The 16909-nt window shown below is 37.8% G+C and overlaps 1 protein-coding gene across 1 annotated transcript in view; it reads right to left on the bottom strand.

The window, feature by feature from the left end:
* Window positions 1-6515: 6515 nt before the first annotated feature.
* Window positions 6516-16909, bottom strand: part of Znf322 (zinc finger protein 322) — an 18775-nt gene continuing 8381 nt past the window's right edge. Inside the window, 3 exon segments of the mRNA XM_005403273.2 lie at window positions 6516-10508; window positions 10511-10760; window positions 14823-14898. Of these exon segments, the coding sequence (XP_005403330.2) occupies window positions 9373-10508; window positions 10511-10676 (1302 nt within the window). The 5' untranslated portion in view covers window positions 10677-10760; window positions 14823-14898 and the 3' untranslated portion in view covers window positions 6516-9372.

Raw genomic sequence — 16909 nt, 5'->3', positions numbered from 1 at the left:
GAAAGACTTTGGAATGGGTATTAATTTAAATGTTTGGATTTTATATTCTCTCTTGCATCACAAATATTTTCGCTTTAGTTCTTTACCATAATGGGAAAGTGTAACTTTTAATTCTGGTACTTTCAAGTTCTTAAACTAATGGATGATCAAAGATATTGTTAAAGAACAAGAAAGATGAAGGGGTTTTGTGGTGAAGGTAAACAAGATAGGATGTATATATCCAAGAGGATGTTTTAGGCTTCAGGTAATTGAAAACCCCAACTCAACTGATGTAAATGGAAATGTATTACTCTGGGCAACTCAATGATGTCATCAATGATGGTTCTTTAGAACTGTCAGTTCTGCCATCTGGGGCTCAGGTGTTTCCTCAAGCTGGTCCCCAGATCTAAGCATCACATCCCAAATGGCAATACCCAGAATCAAAGGAAAATAAGCAGAACAAAGTTTTATAAAAATTAAACACAAAATCATATTAAGAGCCAGGTTACATGCCTGTAATCCCAACATTCTGGGAGGCTGAGCCAAAAGGATCCCAAGTTCAAGCCCAGCCTGGGCAATTCAGCAATCAATAATAAAAAAAAAGTGGTGCACATATATAAGCCTAAGACTCTGGGAACCTGAGGTAGGGTTGAGCCCAGCTAGCAAGAGTCTGTCTAAAAATTAAAAAGGTAGGGAGGAGCTTGATGTAGCACAGTGTAAAGCCTGGCGAGAAAACATTAAAAATTCAATAGCTTTCCTGTACAGCAATAATAAAGTAGCTGAGAAAGAAATCAGGAAAACAATTCCATATACAACAGCTTCAAAAGAAATATCTAGGGATCAACCTAACCAAGGAGGTGAAAGACTTCTAGAATGAAAATTACAGAACACAAGAAAAACATCAAGGAAGACTGTAGAGATGGAAAGACCTTCCATGTTTACAGATCAGCAGAATTAATATTGTTGAAATGGCCATAATATCAAAAATGATCTACAGATTCAATGCAATATATTATACACATTGAAACCTAACATTTTATAAAATATGCACTAATAAAACAAGAACATAAAAATATATTTTAAAAAGAGCCATTACTGAGATACCAGCTCAGCATTGTCACCAGAAGCTAGGAAAGGCTGGAGAGGTGAAGCCTATTAGTAATGAGCAAAACAAGAGTTCATCGAAAGAGGACAGAGACCTCATGCCATATCTGTTTGACTGGCCAGCTTTCAAAGATGGATAATCCCAAGTTTGCATAGGATGTAGCTCAGAGATCTAGCTGCTGTGGTGCTGGTGGCTTTTTATTTAGTATGTGTACTTTGGCCCCACATGTTCAATAGCTCAAGAAAAGAAGGCTATAGCTGAATGGTGTGCACAGCCCATTGCTTACACCAACTATCCTGCCTCACTCAAAGGTTCCTGCAGTGAACAGCCTGGCACATGATAAATGGTCAATATTAGCAAAAACAACAATAAAAAGAACTAAGCACTATCCCCATACCAGTAATTTTTTATATTTCTTGACTAGGATTGTAGACAGTGTCACACACATAAACAGGACAAAATGAGTTGTCATAACTACTTAGGCTAATCACAGTGGGACAGATATCGTGTTATTCATGAAGACCAAACATATACACAGAGGAAAACCTTTGAAGAAATGTTCATGAAACAGGACAAATTCCCTCAGATCACAGTGAAATGAGTCTGGCATCAAAAAAAAAAAAAAAAAAAAAGGGACTCATGTCCATTTTTAGGTAGAGATTTTTTAAAAAAGACTTTTTGTAGCATATGTAGGCAGTGAATCCTGGTGTAGTGGGTTAAATGATGATCTTAAAAATGATATGTTCAAATTCTAATTCCTGGCACCTATGATTGTGGCCTTATTTGGACTCTGCAGATATAACTGAGATCATTCTAGATGAACGGGATAGGACCTGCACCCAACAAATGTCCTCATGAAGGGAAACAGAGACGTAGGGAAGGTCATGTGAAGACAGGAAGAGATTGGGGTTTGGCTATCATGGGCTAAGGATACCAGCAGCCACCAGAAGCTGAGAAAGACAAGCAACAGTTCTTTAGAGTGTTAAGTGGGAGCATAGCCTGCCAATGCTTTGACTGTAGATTTCTGGTCTGCAGAACTATAGGAAAATGAATTTATGTTGTGTTACACCAGCATACTATGGTAATTTGTCATGACAGCCTAGGAAACTAACACACATGCATGACTCTAAGAATATTCCTTTCCTATGGGTAGGAATGATGCAGAAAACTATTACTACATGCAAGCCCCAGAGCTTTGTAAGAGCTAAATATCCAGCTATATCCTATACTCCAATACAGGTTAACTTCCCTTCTTGTCAGTGTGTGCTATGGCTTCGGCGTGACCCTTGGAACTCAGGTATCGGACATTTAATCTAAAGTCATGTTAGTATTTAAAGGCGGGACCTTGGGAGGTCCTTAGGATTAGATAAGGTAGTAAGAGTGGGACCCCCATGAAGGAATTAGCTGCTTTATAGGAAGAGAACTCTTCCCTGTGTGGCACCTTCTTCTATGTTAAGCTGTAGCAAGGGCTACACCAGATGGTGGCGCCATGCTCTTGGACTTCCAGCCCTCAACAACTGAGCTGAAGAATATTCATAGTCATAAGTTACCCATAAGTTATAAGGAACATTTATGCTTTATAAATTACCTGTAAGTTATAAAGAAAAAAGTTTATTCTTTATAAATTACCCAGACTGAGTATCCAGCTACAGCAGCAAAAAAATGGAAAGAAGTCATGTCTCAAAGAGGACTTTGCTTCTTATGCCCTAGTGACTAAACAGAAAGGAGATACTTTTGTGTCTGAGATTTTTCAAGTACCTCGGTGACTTGCCCACACTGTTCTTCCACTCTCACAATATCCTGAATACTTGTGAGTCCAGAAAATGGAAAGTTGAGAACACCTGCGTGTATTAAGGAATGGCAAGCGGGGAGGGCTTGTAGTGAAACCATGTACAGCTAGACAAGGGGAGTCTGAGAGACTGAAGAAACAAGGAATAACAGAGACACTGAATTCCCCCTTCTCCTTTCCTGAAAGAACACTGATTTTGTTTAGGTATCCGTGTTTTCTCCACAGAGTTCATATATCTCAGAGAGCTTAATCCACCCCTAACACCAGGGTCAGCCTTATTTGTCCAAGAAATTTGTATTTGTCTTCATGAATGAACAAAAGAACCCATGGCATTCTCTAGTCCATAGAAAGTGGATCAAAAATGAACATGAGATCCAAACCAGACAACTGAGAGGGCTTGTAGTTTTAGCTTGCTCTTTAAGAAGTAACCATTTCTAGCTGGGTGTGGTGGTGCATGTCTGTAATCCCAGCACTCGGGAGGCTGAGACAGGAGGACTGCCATGAATTCAAGGCCAACGTGGGCTACAAAGTGAGTTCAAGGTCAGCCTGAACTGCATAGTGAAACCCTGTCTCAAAAAGACCACACACACACAAAAAAATTGACACACACACATGCTCGTTTTTTGCTAAAAGAAACAAAGCATGGATCACTTTTGTCCCAGATGGTAGAAGGGACAGAACAGGGAGAGGGCTGCGATGTTTTTGAGTAAGATAGTTTACATTATCTTGGCCTTTTTTTGGTACTAGGAATCAAACTCAGGACCTCATGCTTGCTAGCTAGGCACCATGCCACTGAGCTATAAACCCCAGCCCTATCTTGGCTTTTTAATTATGGAAATGTTTTACATATTCAAAAAAACGTGAAAAAGCAAACCTTTTTATTTAATAAAAACCAAATGAACTTAACTGCACAATGCAATAATAGAAAAAATTCCAATTAATCTTCAGAATATTATAGTTTCTTAATATCCCTCAAAGGTGCCCAATTAAGGAAGTAGGCATGCTGACATGTCTTTAGTTCCAGCTATTTGAGACATACAAGTGGGAGAATCACTTGAGCTTAAGAGTTTGAGATGCAGCCTGAGCAATAGACTGAGGCCCTATTTTTTTAAAAAGAAAGCACTCAAATTAGTTTGCTTCTCCTCATAAACAGTATTTGGTACAATGCAACCCACTGCCATTATTATCCTTATTGCTTCTTAAACTTCATCTTGAGCCTCTTCGTGTTGGTCCTGTTATGGATAGGATACAGAATGTCAGCCAAAGTCTGTATTGAAGGCTTGACTGCCAGCTGATGGGAAGGGAGAAACTGAATGTGTCACGAAGGCTTTAACTTCATTAAGTGGATTCATTTCTTGTGGTGTTCCAAGTTTAATGGGTTTATTGGGAGGTGGGGTTTAATAGAACAAGGCAGGGCATTCCTTTAAAGGGTGTATGTTGTTCTTGATCCCTTCTTCTCTAGCTTTTTCAACCCTCTTATTTCCTGCTGCCATGAGATGAGCAATGTCTTCTGCTCTCCTACCACGATGTTTATGCCTTGGAGCCGGTTGTCAGGGAATGAAACCATGAGCAAAAATAAACATTTTCTCCTTTGAACTGTGTATGTCATGTATTTGGTCACCATGATGAAAAGGTGACTCATAAAGCTTCTGATTTCCTGTAACACATTCTAATGTCTTGGTAACTTTTTTGCTATCTGCCACAACGATTTCCATAATTACCTTTAACAGTTCTGTCTTAATTATCCCTGGTTCCATTATTGGGAGTTAAATTTCAAATGTTAGTGCAGGATGATTTTCTTGGTTGGTTAAGTTGTCCCAATGGATAGATTTATCTTCAGAAAGTTGTAGAAAAGTCCAAAGGAGACCTTTTAGACTTTGCAACTTGAGTTGGCCTGTAGCAGTGCATCCCAATCTGTGATGGACTAGTGCAGCTCTGGGGATCTGGTTAAGCTATGAGCCTTCTCTCCCTTAAAACTTGTCATAAAATTTCAGGCAGTTCACTGAACAACTAACCCCCAGGTATGAGTTTCATATAATTTCATGTTATTTTTCCTTTGCAATGCTGGTGATCAAACCCAGAGCTTCAGGCACACTCAGCAGGTATCTACCACTGGGCTACATTAATTCATACTTCATGGTATTCATACTTGGTTAGAAAGCAGTATTTAGCACGATCCAGTCACAGAAAGTAGAATAAGCAAAAAACAAGTATGTATAGATAACACCAAGAAAAACTACCCATCTCGGTGAGTTTATGAAACATATAAGGATATTGTTATAATAATGAAAAAGGAATTGTCTTGTGTAACTAGAAGGCCACAGTAGCTCATTTCAGGAATAATTTTTGTTTCAATGCTGGGGATGGAACCCAGAGCCTTGTACATGCTAGGCAAGTGCTCTACCACTAAGCTACACCTCAGCTCTTAGGTCTAGTTCTTGACCCATCTCCTGGTTAATGCTCTGAGCTCTTATCTTATGCCACTCCCCAGAACCCTAGCTGTACAGTGGAGTTGGGAGGGGCTTATGTAACAACAGCTGAGGATGCAATCTCTACCCTAGATTGTTTAAAATATAGCTTAAAATGGGTCAAGTTTTACTCTTTAAAAGCTATGTTAGAAAACTTATAGTTTGTGCAGTAAGTAATGGAAAGTAGTTTAAGTCTAAACAGGTCCTCAAGGCAAAGGTAGCTACATCTACTGAACTAAGATGGACTGGAGAGAAAGGGGAGGAAAGTGGCATGCAGTGTTGGAGAATGCATCCTCCACTTTAGTTCAGAGGTGATCTTTGAGTGGGTAATGAGGCAGACTTGAGGAGAGAAACTACATTGCAGCGTGGTAAAAATGAAACATGGAGGCAGTCAAGATTTTAAGCTGGTAAATTCTGGAAAGGGAAAAAAAGTAAAAAAAAAAAAACTGGCACTATTAAGAGCAACGTAACATTTTTTTCAACAGAGAATGAAAGGCTATCTATATTCATATGGGAAATCTCAACGAAGGAAATGAAGCAAAAGAAAGACCACAAAAAGGGTCCTGAGGCTATTAAAAACATGTGACTGAAGAAAAGATGAAAGCTTTGGCATGTTAAAGGAGGCAGAATACTTATGGCTTTAGAAAAAGACGGATTTTTTTTTTTTTTTCAGTGCCAAGGATTGAACCCAGGACTTCTGAGGTGCCAGACAAGTGCTCTACCATTGAGCCCACTCCCTGCCCTTCAGAGATTTGTTTTGAAGTGGTCCGTAGGCTCTGACTGCCACAGATTTTGGCTGGGTGAGCACATGATACAATTCAACAAACAGTAAGAATGGAAATTACAAATTCAAAATTATTCCTTAATTTTAAGGTGAATTACATAAGTAACAGGTACTGAGTTTTAGCAGAGCTCCAAATATGGTCAGTTCAAGCTATTAATCCTTCCTGTGCTGTATTTGTAACACAGTGGAGGCTCCAAAAGGATCCAAGATTGAAAGCAAAACTCAAGACAATATTGCTTCCAGATTTCTATTCTCTGTCTCAGCATCAAGAAGTCCTAAAATCTGTAGACTGCTCCATGGTTATCATCACCCTCAAGAAGTACCACACGAATATGTTTTATTTAATGCAAGTATAGAAGAAACGCTGATTTTGTATAATAGAGACAAAAATGGAGTTTTTCAGAGCAAATGTTTATTAAGAATTGAGGGAAAACAAAAGCATTAAAGCATAGGAATACACTGACTGCATACAATTTATCTCATTTGGTCTGAAATCTTGAAAAAGTCACTCTAACTACTTACCTGAGGTAGATTTAGGCTGGCACTGCTTCAAGGGAACCTCCATCCATCTTAGAAATTACCTTCTAGTTTTGTTTACAGGCTCCCCAGTGGTCCTCTCCAACCTCAGGTTATACTATATGAATAGTATCAACACCTTCTCCCCCCATGGTTAAAAGCCCTCAGACTTGTTTTATATTTGCAAAGTTCTCTACTTGAGGGATGGTCCACCGTTAATTTACTTAAGGACTAGAGACAATTACCAGTAAAGTTAGTTGAAAGAAGAAGCAAGTCACTGTTCTGTGTTAGTGATACCAATTTTGTCCCCTTCTCCAAGATTTCTCTATGACTAACAAGTAGCCATAAGGACTAATTTTCATCAATGCCATGCCATACACCCAATACTATTTTAAGTATTATAACTGTCAAACTTATTGTAGTAATAGGCATGATTTTCACCAGAGGGAAAAAATACATCTTGTGTGCTTCACCACACTGGGAAACATTTCATGGTATATGAGCTATTTATAAAAAATGAACTATGTCTGATCAAATAAACTTTTAAGTCCTGTTTCCTAAAAGAATCAGATTCTTTATTATCATTATGAGCTACAGCCACCGGCCCTAAGATTATAATGATCACCAACCAGCCATTAGGATCAAAGCTTACAGCCCTATAGAAGGTAACAGCTGGCCAAATCCATGAACCTAAATGCTAATTTACTCTGGATAAGTCAACCCCCCAAAATAAGAACTCTCACCAGTAACAAAGTATTTGTTCACCAGTCCAGATTCCCAAATATGAAGAATTTGTATTAAATGTCTCTAAATCTGAGGGATGGAAAACAAAAAACAAAACCTGAGAAGTACCTATTTATACATCCATGGATTACAGTATTTTAAAAGAATGTTAAAAGACAAATCATAATTACCCTGTTAAATCGGAGGCAAGTGCTTATCCTTGAACTTCTGCCGTATTTGCCAAACTACTTTTCTCTTCTAGCATTTAGCGTCCTGTATTCCAAGCCAAAATCTACCTTATTTTGTGGTGACTGCAATCCTTTCCCTGGGATTAAAAGGTATTTTTCTTTCATTGGCAGAACTGAAATAAATAAAAAAATGGATCATTACGAGGCTTGATTTGCTAAACATCAGGATAATGGGAGTGAAAAGTACACCCGCTTTGGAGTCAAGATACACAAAACGAAAGGTCTTGCTCCTGTATTAGTAACCACTGTGTCCTTTTACTCAGGCTCATACTTTCCTTTCAGCCTTCCCCTGGCCATTCTGCTAGAGCCAAGTACGAGGATCTACCACTGGGATGATAAATCAAGTCACAAAAATATAGATACTAATAATAGCATAACCATTATCCTAGAATTTGGATTTTAAGTTGATAAGAAATCCATAAATGTGAAATTTCAAATATCAATAAAAACTAAGATATTTCAGGGATTTTGAGGGTATACCTCAAACTGTGAACAGTTAAAAGATGAGTACTCTGCTTTTCATGAAGCTGACCTATTATGTAACTGTTGGGAGTGTTTTAACCTAGAATAAGTGCTCCCTAGCTTCTCAATTCCTTTCACAGCCTGCAAAAATCTCCCATGCCAGTACCAATACACTAGGCCCATTCTAGACAAGGATAAAAGATCATGAGGCAAAATCAACATACTTCTTTCCCCCGAAGTAACACATGCTGCATCTTCTATCCCAAGATATGAGTCCCTTTGTTTACTGGATGTCTGATGAAAGTGAAATTAAAGCAATTATTAAGTGGTTCAGACAAAAGAAAAGCATCTTCACCTGAGTTACCCATCAGGTCTACTCTGACCTGCCCTAGCTTCTCCCACAAGCTTCTGGGATCTAGAAAACTATTTCCATACTGACTCCATTTGAAGTTATCACTACAGTATGGGTCAACTAACAATGAGAACAATTCTTCTCATGTATATATACATAGATAGTTCACTCATAATTAGATCTCTCACTTGGCACAGACTTCTTGGTAGAATGGGTTCTTTGGGGCCTAATAAAAGCAAAAGCTTCTAGCAAACCTTTTTTCAGACTCAAGGTATTTATGGGTTTTTCACTCATGTGAGTTCCCTTATGTACTCCAAGAACTGATCATTGACACGCTTTCTTAAAACACCTGTAGGGTCTTTCCTCAGACTGGTTTTTGCTTTTTTTTTTAGTACAAACCCAAGTAAGGCTCTCCAACTAATGTTTTTGCCGCACTCAGGACATATGTACAATTTTTCACCAGTATGGCTTCTCTGATGGGTATGAAAGTCAGAGTTTTGTTAGGTTTTTTCCCACACTTGCTGGGGCTTTTCCCCAGGATGGGTTTTTCTGGTGTCCAATGAGATGTACATCCTGTTGACACTGAAGGCATTTAAAAAGTTGTTCTCTGGGGTGAATTCTCTTGCAATGAGGAGGGCTGAAAGCTCTCAAACCCATTACAGGTGAAAGATTTCCTACCTGTATCCTCTTGTGAGTGACCAAATTTGAGCTCACACTAGATTTGCCAACACTCAAGACACCTGCAGTTTCTCCTTGGAGTGAATGGTAAGGTGTTTGGCAGCACAACTCTGGGTAATAAAGCACTTCTCACACTTCCTAATACGGCAGGCTGTCTGGTCCCCACTGAAGTCTGAGCTCTCATCAAAGTCTGAGATTTACTTAGTATTCATCTTAATGAGTTCCTTGACGTGTAAATACATTTTTTATAGTAAAACTTCTTGTGTGGTCAAGACATATGTGAGGCCTCCAAGGCATGCGGATGGCTGAGCTCCAGACCTTTCTCACCCACGTTACAGATATATGGTTTTTCACCAATGTGTACTGTCTGATGTTCAAGAAGGGCAGAGCTCTGGTGGAAGTTTTTATCACATACACTGTATTTATAATGCAGGTCCTCTGTTTCAGTTCTCATTTTCTGTTGGGCAACAAAGTCCATACCAAGGAGGAAGCCACTTTCACATGTAGACCACTGATGTGGTTTCTCTTCCATGTGAATTCTCTGATGGACAATAAGGTCTGAGCTACAGTTGAAACTTTTCTCATATTCAAGGCATTTAAAAGTGTGAGTATGAGTGGCCTGGTGTCTTATTAGGTTGGCACTCCGAGTAAAACTTCTCATGCATTCCAAGCATTTATACGGCTTCTCACCTGTATGAACTCTCTGGTGCACAATAAGGTCTGACTTCTGGCCAAAGCATTTTTCACAGGCACCACACTTATAGGGCTTCTCCCCAGTATGAACTCTTTTATGTACAATGAAGGCTGAGCGGTGTCGGTAACTTTTCTCACACTTATTACATTTGTAGGGCCTTTCACCAGTGTGAGTTCTCTGGTGGCTAATGAGATCAGATTTCCCACTAAAAGCTTTTTCACACTCCAGACACTTAAATGGTTTTTCACCTGTGTGAGTTCTTCGGTGCCTTATGAGGTTTGTACTTCGACTGAAGCATTTATCACACTCACTACACAGATAAGGTTTCTCGCCTGTATGGCTTCGCTGGTGGACAAGCAGATCAGAGCTCTGACCAAAATTCTTGCCACAAATGTCACATGTATAGAATTTTTTACCTGCATGTGTTCTCTGGTGTCCTGAAAGGGCTAAGTGGTGCCAAAAGCTCTTCTCACATTTGCTACATTTATATGGTTTCTCATAATTGTGAATCTTCTGGTGTGAAATAAGATCTGAGCTTTGGATGAAGGTTTTCTCACACATATCACATCTATAAGGTTTCTCCCCTGTATGGGTTCTCTCACACATAATAAGAGCTAAGTTTTCACAGAAGTTTTGTTCACGTTCAAGGCACTGGTATATTTGATTATCTATTTGAGTAATCTCATGCACATGAATAAAAATCTTTTTACCCTTCTGAGGGCATACATGATATATGTTCTTTTTTTGAGTTCTCTGATTACATCTCTCTTCTGAAGTGTACATTTTCTATGGCTCTTTCTTAGGGAGTTTTCCGATGGTCTTTCTGACCCATTATTGCCTTTGTAGTCATTTTCTTGTTGAGAATGGGGAAGACACATCTGTTTCAAGCCTTTCAGTCATGCACAGTCCTCCACGCGTTTCCAGTGTCACATACATGAATTCCTTACTTTGTATATCCAAACCTGTGAGACAAAGTAGAAATATTATTTATATTCCTATATCTAAAAAAAGGATCTTCAAAATTAAAATCTCTGTAAAGAAGAAATTCTGTATGAGAGTCCCTAAGTCTTCTAGGCTTTATGTGGGTTGAGTATAACTTATCCAAAAAGGCTTGGGAAGGGAAGCATTTTGGATTTCACATTTTAGAATATTTGCATATAAATGGGATATCTTGGGGATGGGACCCAAGTCTAAACAAAATTCAGTTAGGTTTCATCTATATCTTACACAAATAACCTAAAGGTTTTTATGCACTACTTTTAACAATTTTGTGCACAAAACAAGGCTTCTTTGTGTGAAACTTTCATGGCATCTTACTGGCACTCAAAAGTTACAGATTTTGGTTTCTAAATGTTTGGAGTAAGGATGCTTCATCTGTATGTAGTTTCCTCTCTGCTAATATAAACAATACCTATCAGAAACTCCAAGTAACAATTCCTTCTTTTATGAATCCGGGTGACCTTAAAACTACGCTATTCTTTCCCTCACTCCAGCTGAGAAAATCAAGACAAGTTTAATAATTAGTATGCCTAGGGGCTGGGGATTTAGCTCAGCGGCAAAAAGCGCCTGCCTGACAAGCCCAAGGTCGTGAGTGCGGTTCCCGGTACCGGAGAAAAACAAACAAAACAAAACAAACAAACAAAAAAATTAGTATGCCTATTCAGAAAGAAAGCAAATCAAAGGGGATTATTTTCCCTATCCTTCACATTTACTCTCTTCAGTAAACTTTTACTATGTTTAACTTGCTCCTCATACATACAACACTGTCATTGTTTGCCTAATAAGTATAAGCTAATGATTTGAGTATTAATTTCAGAGTTTTATTGTATTACACTATAAAGGAACAACAGGGTGGTTACACAATTTTCCCTCTCATTCAACTCTGAAAATCTAAAGTACTTGCAAATTCTTAAAAATATATTTCCACCAGATTAGAACAGTAAGTACAATACAACCAGTTTCTTAATAAATAATTTTCTTACAAATAATTTAAAATAGCTTTAAATGACTTCTTCATAGTCAGCATGTATTTTTTACATCATGTTCACTTATGCTTAAGAATTAAAGCAAGCATATTACTTTGAAAGAAACAGGAAATCTCTCATCTATGCACTATACAGGGATAATATTCAAGTCAAAGAGGGAAACATACCACTCTTCTTATGTTTGTCATTGTATCCAGATACAATTATCTACATGATAAATTAGGAAAACTATCAGTTTCCTACAAGTCAGACGTACATTTTCACTTCATCAGATGTACCTGATTACTGCTACTTTATAATATAATGGCATTTCAATTAAACAACATGAGCCCTGTAGGTTCCTATAAGTAAAAGCTTTCAATGGACTAAGGACAGTGATTACTGTGTTTATTCAAAGGGCTATGGGCGTTCCTTAAGGAGTGCAAGTTCTACCTGTCAATCCAGAGGTAATCATTTTATATTTATACATAATTCCAATTAAATTCTTTATCCAAGTATAACACATGAAGAGTCTTTCCACAAGCAAAACGTAGGGACATATTTTAAAAGGAGTCATTTTTTAAAGTAACTGATCGGATTCCACAGGCCACTCTTGGAAACAGGACGTTCCTGGATAGACTCCCTTTCTGCAGTGGCTTTTGCATGCACTTAATTGGATGATTCTCCTGTGTGTTGTTCCAAGGGCTCACCAAAATGCAGACCATGCTACCTAGGCAGTAAAGATATACTATGAGGTAAAAAGCTAATCTGCAGCAGGTGTGGTGCTACATGCCTGTAATCCCAGCACTCGGGAGGCTAAGGCAAGAGGATCACTGTGAATTTGAGAACAGCCTGGGCTACAAAGTGAGCTCAAGGTCAGCCTAAACTGCATAGTGAAACCCTGTCCCAAAAAGAAAAAAAAACAACAACAACTAATTTGTGCCAGCCTTCTGAGAGTAGACTAGAATGTCAGCACTCATGATGGTCATAGGGTCATACTGTCCTGGTCTGCTCATCAATCAATGATCTTCTCATGTACCTCCAAATATAGTATGCCAAGAGAGGCATATTGAGACCCAGTGTAAGCCACTCCGCTGCACAAAGAAACGGGACAGAAGAAAGCAGGGAAGGACAGGAGGATTAAAGGTATTATACTGGCATATAGCATTCTTGTAATCAATCTTCAGCTTATCAAATGCTATAATGTATCAGATAGTGAAGAGATGAGTGTGGAGGTGAGTAGCAGTATCAGCATGTAGCAGAAGGCCATAAACATGAACACAATGGCTGCAGCAGAGCAGATGCCAGTGGAGAAAGCTAATGATTTTTACTAAGAAAAAGGAAGTACACATGTACACACACACACACACACACACACTCACACGCTAACACCCTTCTGCAAGCTCCTACCACCACCTCAACCAACTTTTTCCATGTGGTCAAGCACTGCATCTTCTGTTAACCACAGATGACACACTGCCCTTGCTCAATCTGAAGGCACTGTTTCCACTTGTGTACTGGATTCTATCTCCTTTCATCACAAGGACATCACTCCTGCAACTCTATCTTTCTCTCTGCCGCTATGTATTTATTCTTTTATGGATTATTCTATTTAGCAAAATATTTAACTCTGTTCTAAAAAACAAAAGTCTAACCAACAAGAAAATGTCTCTCAATTGCCCCACCCTTAAGCTAATATTCCTCTTTATATTAAATGTCCTCAAAAGAAATGAATTTATTTACTGTCTCCAAGAGTTGGACAGATGAATCTCCAACTCTTGTCTCTGAAGGTTTCTGGAATATTTTCCAATCAAACATTCACCCTCACCACTCCACCAAAACTGCTTGTTAGAAACTACAAGTCCCTAAAAAAATCTGACACACACTGTGACCACTGTGACTCTTTTCCTTACTATCCCCCTACACACTTATACTTGTTACCCTCCAGACCTGTTAATCCAAACGAGCCAGACCTGTTCCCCACTGTTTCTCCATGACTGAAGGGCTTTTCCTCTAGTTATCTTCAAGGTTCTCTCCCTCAGCTTACTTCTTTGCTCAACTGTCACATTCTTTTGAGGCCTTCTCTGGTTACCCTATTTTAAATTAAAATACACCTTCAACCCAAAGGACCCACACATACAGCTCCTGAAGACACTGTATACCACCACCCCAGTTGACCCAAAGGATCTAGAAGATGTGACACTTAGCATGTTGTGCTAAACACACTGACAATGCCCTGGATTTCAAATACTCTATCATGTCTTTATAATTTACTGCACAGTACCAGAAATATTTTTTTGGTCCAAACAATAGCTTTCAGGTGATTTTCATGGTATTGTAGCACTCCTTAGACTAAAAAACTATTTTCCTCTGCTCATTTGATAATGAATATCTTTGGACATAAGTATATTAACCTGACCCATCAAATGAATCTTTGTTACCCAATAAAGTACTTAAAAAATTAGCATGTGTCTGTCTCTAAGATGTAAGTGAATGAATACTTTTCTATGTATTTATTACCAAGATGCTGAGTTAAGAGTCCACCTTGTTGACTAACATACCTGCTCTTGGGATTTTAAAGAACTGCCTACAATGACAGGCATCCATAGAAAACACTGCTTTAACTATGCACCATGCACATTTTAAGAAATGTTTATCAGAAAAACCACTAACAACAGTATACAATGTATTAAGTCCCAACTGCATTCCTTGTCTCTGTCACCATCAGCCCATAAAAACTTAAGTATCAGAGGGAACATTCTTCTTCTTTTCTTCTATTAAACTGAGTTTACAGAGCCAAGTACATGAGATCTGTTCTTGGTTAGTCAGAGGAAGACAGCAGAGGATCTATACACTGATACTAAGATTCTAGAGTAGCTTTAGGTACACAGTTGGCACTTAATATGCATATAGAATGCAAAAATGAATTCTCATTGAAATCCTTAACTGGTTAAAAAAAAAACAAACAACTAAAATACCACAGGGATGGGAGCTATTCTGATGAGATACCTCTGAGAGAGGAGAGATATATTTCAAAAGCCTGATGCAATCATAGCTTACCCAGAATCTAGACAAAAGAAAAAGCAGCATTCCTCTCATGGTCCTGAGAATCTGATTTCTCAAGGCAGACAGCATTCTGTAAAACACAAGAACAAGAGGGCAAGAAGCCACAAATGAGAGGATTTAGCGCTAGATAATTTACATGCAAAGGACCTAACAATGAATAAAGGACGGTTTCCTTAAAAAGAGGAGATGAGTTTTCTTAAAGTAATCCCTTAAATTCTATTCTGTAGAGACACTGTGCTATATCCCTGGACCCAATTCTGCTTACTCTGAAAAACTTAAAGGCCCAGATTATTTCACAAGGTAATTCTAACAAATCTACAAAGACCAAATAAGCTCAATAATTCAACAATGTTTTCCAGAAAACTGAAAAAAGGGGAGCAAGAATAACAGTGACAATTAATCCTAATGAAGAGCACAGCCTAATATCACTATCAATGTGAGAAATACTAACAAAAATCTGTACCATATCAAGAACATAATATACCATGATCAGGTAGGATTTATTCAAGGAAAACCAGTTTGGTTCACTGTGAGAACATGCTAGGTATTAGGAAACTCATTAATATAATACCTCATATTCACACATCTATAGAGAAAAACCATACAGTTACCTCCATAGGTGCTTCAAGAACTCACAAGTAAAATCTATATTTATTCCCAAATGACTCATAGCTGTATGCCTTTTAACATGATACAATCTGTACTTTTTATCCTAAAACCAGAGCCTTAAGTGAGAAAATCTACAGTCATTTCCACTAAGATCAGGAACAAGGTGAGGAGCTCACCATCTCCTCTCTTATTGAACACTGACTTGGAAATATTAATGTAACTAGAAATGAAACCAAATAGGGTTGTAATAATTGAGAAGTACTACTAAAATTCTCTACCTAGAGATAACATAGTGTAACTAAAAAACCCTAAAGTAAACCAATGCTAAAACTGACTCAAATACTGAAAGAGAAAGGTTGAAAGATTCATGTTACCTAACTTCAAGACTTATTAGAAAGCTACAGCAAGCAAGACAATGTGGTATTAATGAAAGAGAGATACACAGATGAATAGAAGAGAATAAAGAGCCCAAAGATACATCCCCATAAGTATAATTAGCTGACCTTTAATAAAGGGCCAAAGAAATTACAAAAAAATGTACAAGGATAAAGGGTTAGCTAATGTGCCTCCCAAAGAATTAACATAGAATTTATACCTTTCATAAAAATTAACTCAAAATAAACCATAGGACAGATGAACAGATTAAAAAATGTGATATATAGGCACAATGGCATACTATTCAGCCTTACTGAACAAAGAAATCTTGTTATTTCAAACAACATAAGATGAACCTCAAGGTATTACTACCATATGTCATCATTAATGTATACAGTGTGAAAATGTATACAGTGAAGTCTTTACTTGAAAGAATAAAATAGTGGTTACCACAGGCTAAGGGGTGAAAGGCTGGCCACCTGTTGGTTAATTTCAACTAGCTAGGAAGAAGTTCCATTATGTATGTCTAAGTGTATATATGTATCTTACATTAGCTATATCAAACATGTTGTGCATCATAAATACAAAATTTTTTAAATTTTATTTTAAAGAGAAAAAAATAAAATTTTAAAACGATAACAAGAGGGTAATAATGGTTAATACATCGCTTATTGTTATCTTTAGTTACTCAGAATACAAGATATCGGCATTTAATTGTCAAAACAGTATAAGCACAAACTTTTCTTTTCAATGAATTAAGAGAAATTAGTAGTACATCTATCTTTTTGTTTTGTTTTGTTTTGTTTTCCCAGTACTGGGACTCAAACTCATGACCTTGTGCTTGCCAGGCAGGTGCTGTGCTGCTGAGCTAAATCTCCAGCCCCAAATACATCTATCTTAACTATCTTTTATATATATACATATTGTTTCCTTTTTTCTTTTCCTTTCCTTCTTTTCTCCATCCCCTATCCCAATTTCTCTTTCCTTTTGAAGTTTCTTCTCATTTTACAATACCTATCTATATATTGTATGTATATATATATATTTTTTTTTTTTCGGTTTATCTCCGGTACCGGGAACCGAACTCATAACCTTGT

The sequence above is a fragment of the Chinchilla lanigera genome, unplaced genomic scaffold (assembly GCF_000276665.1).
Source record: "Chinchilla lanigera isolate Chin_1 unplaced genomic scaffold, ChiLan1.0 scaffold00082, whole genome shotgun sequence".
NCBI classification, from domain to species: Eukaryota; Metazoa; Chordata; class Mammalia; order Rodentia; family Chinchillidae; genus Chinchilla; species Chinchilla lanigera.
This window is presented reverse-complemented; position numbering and strand designations above follow the sequence as displayed.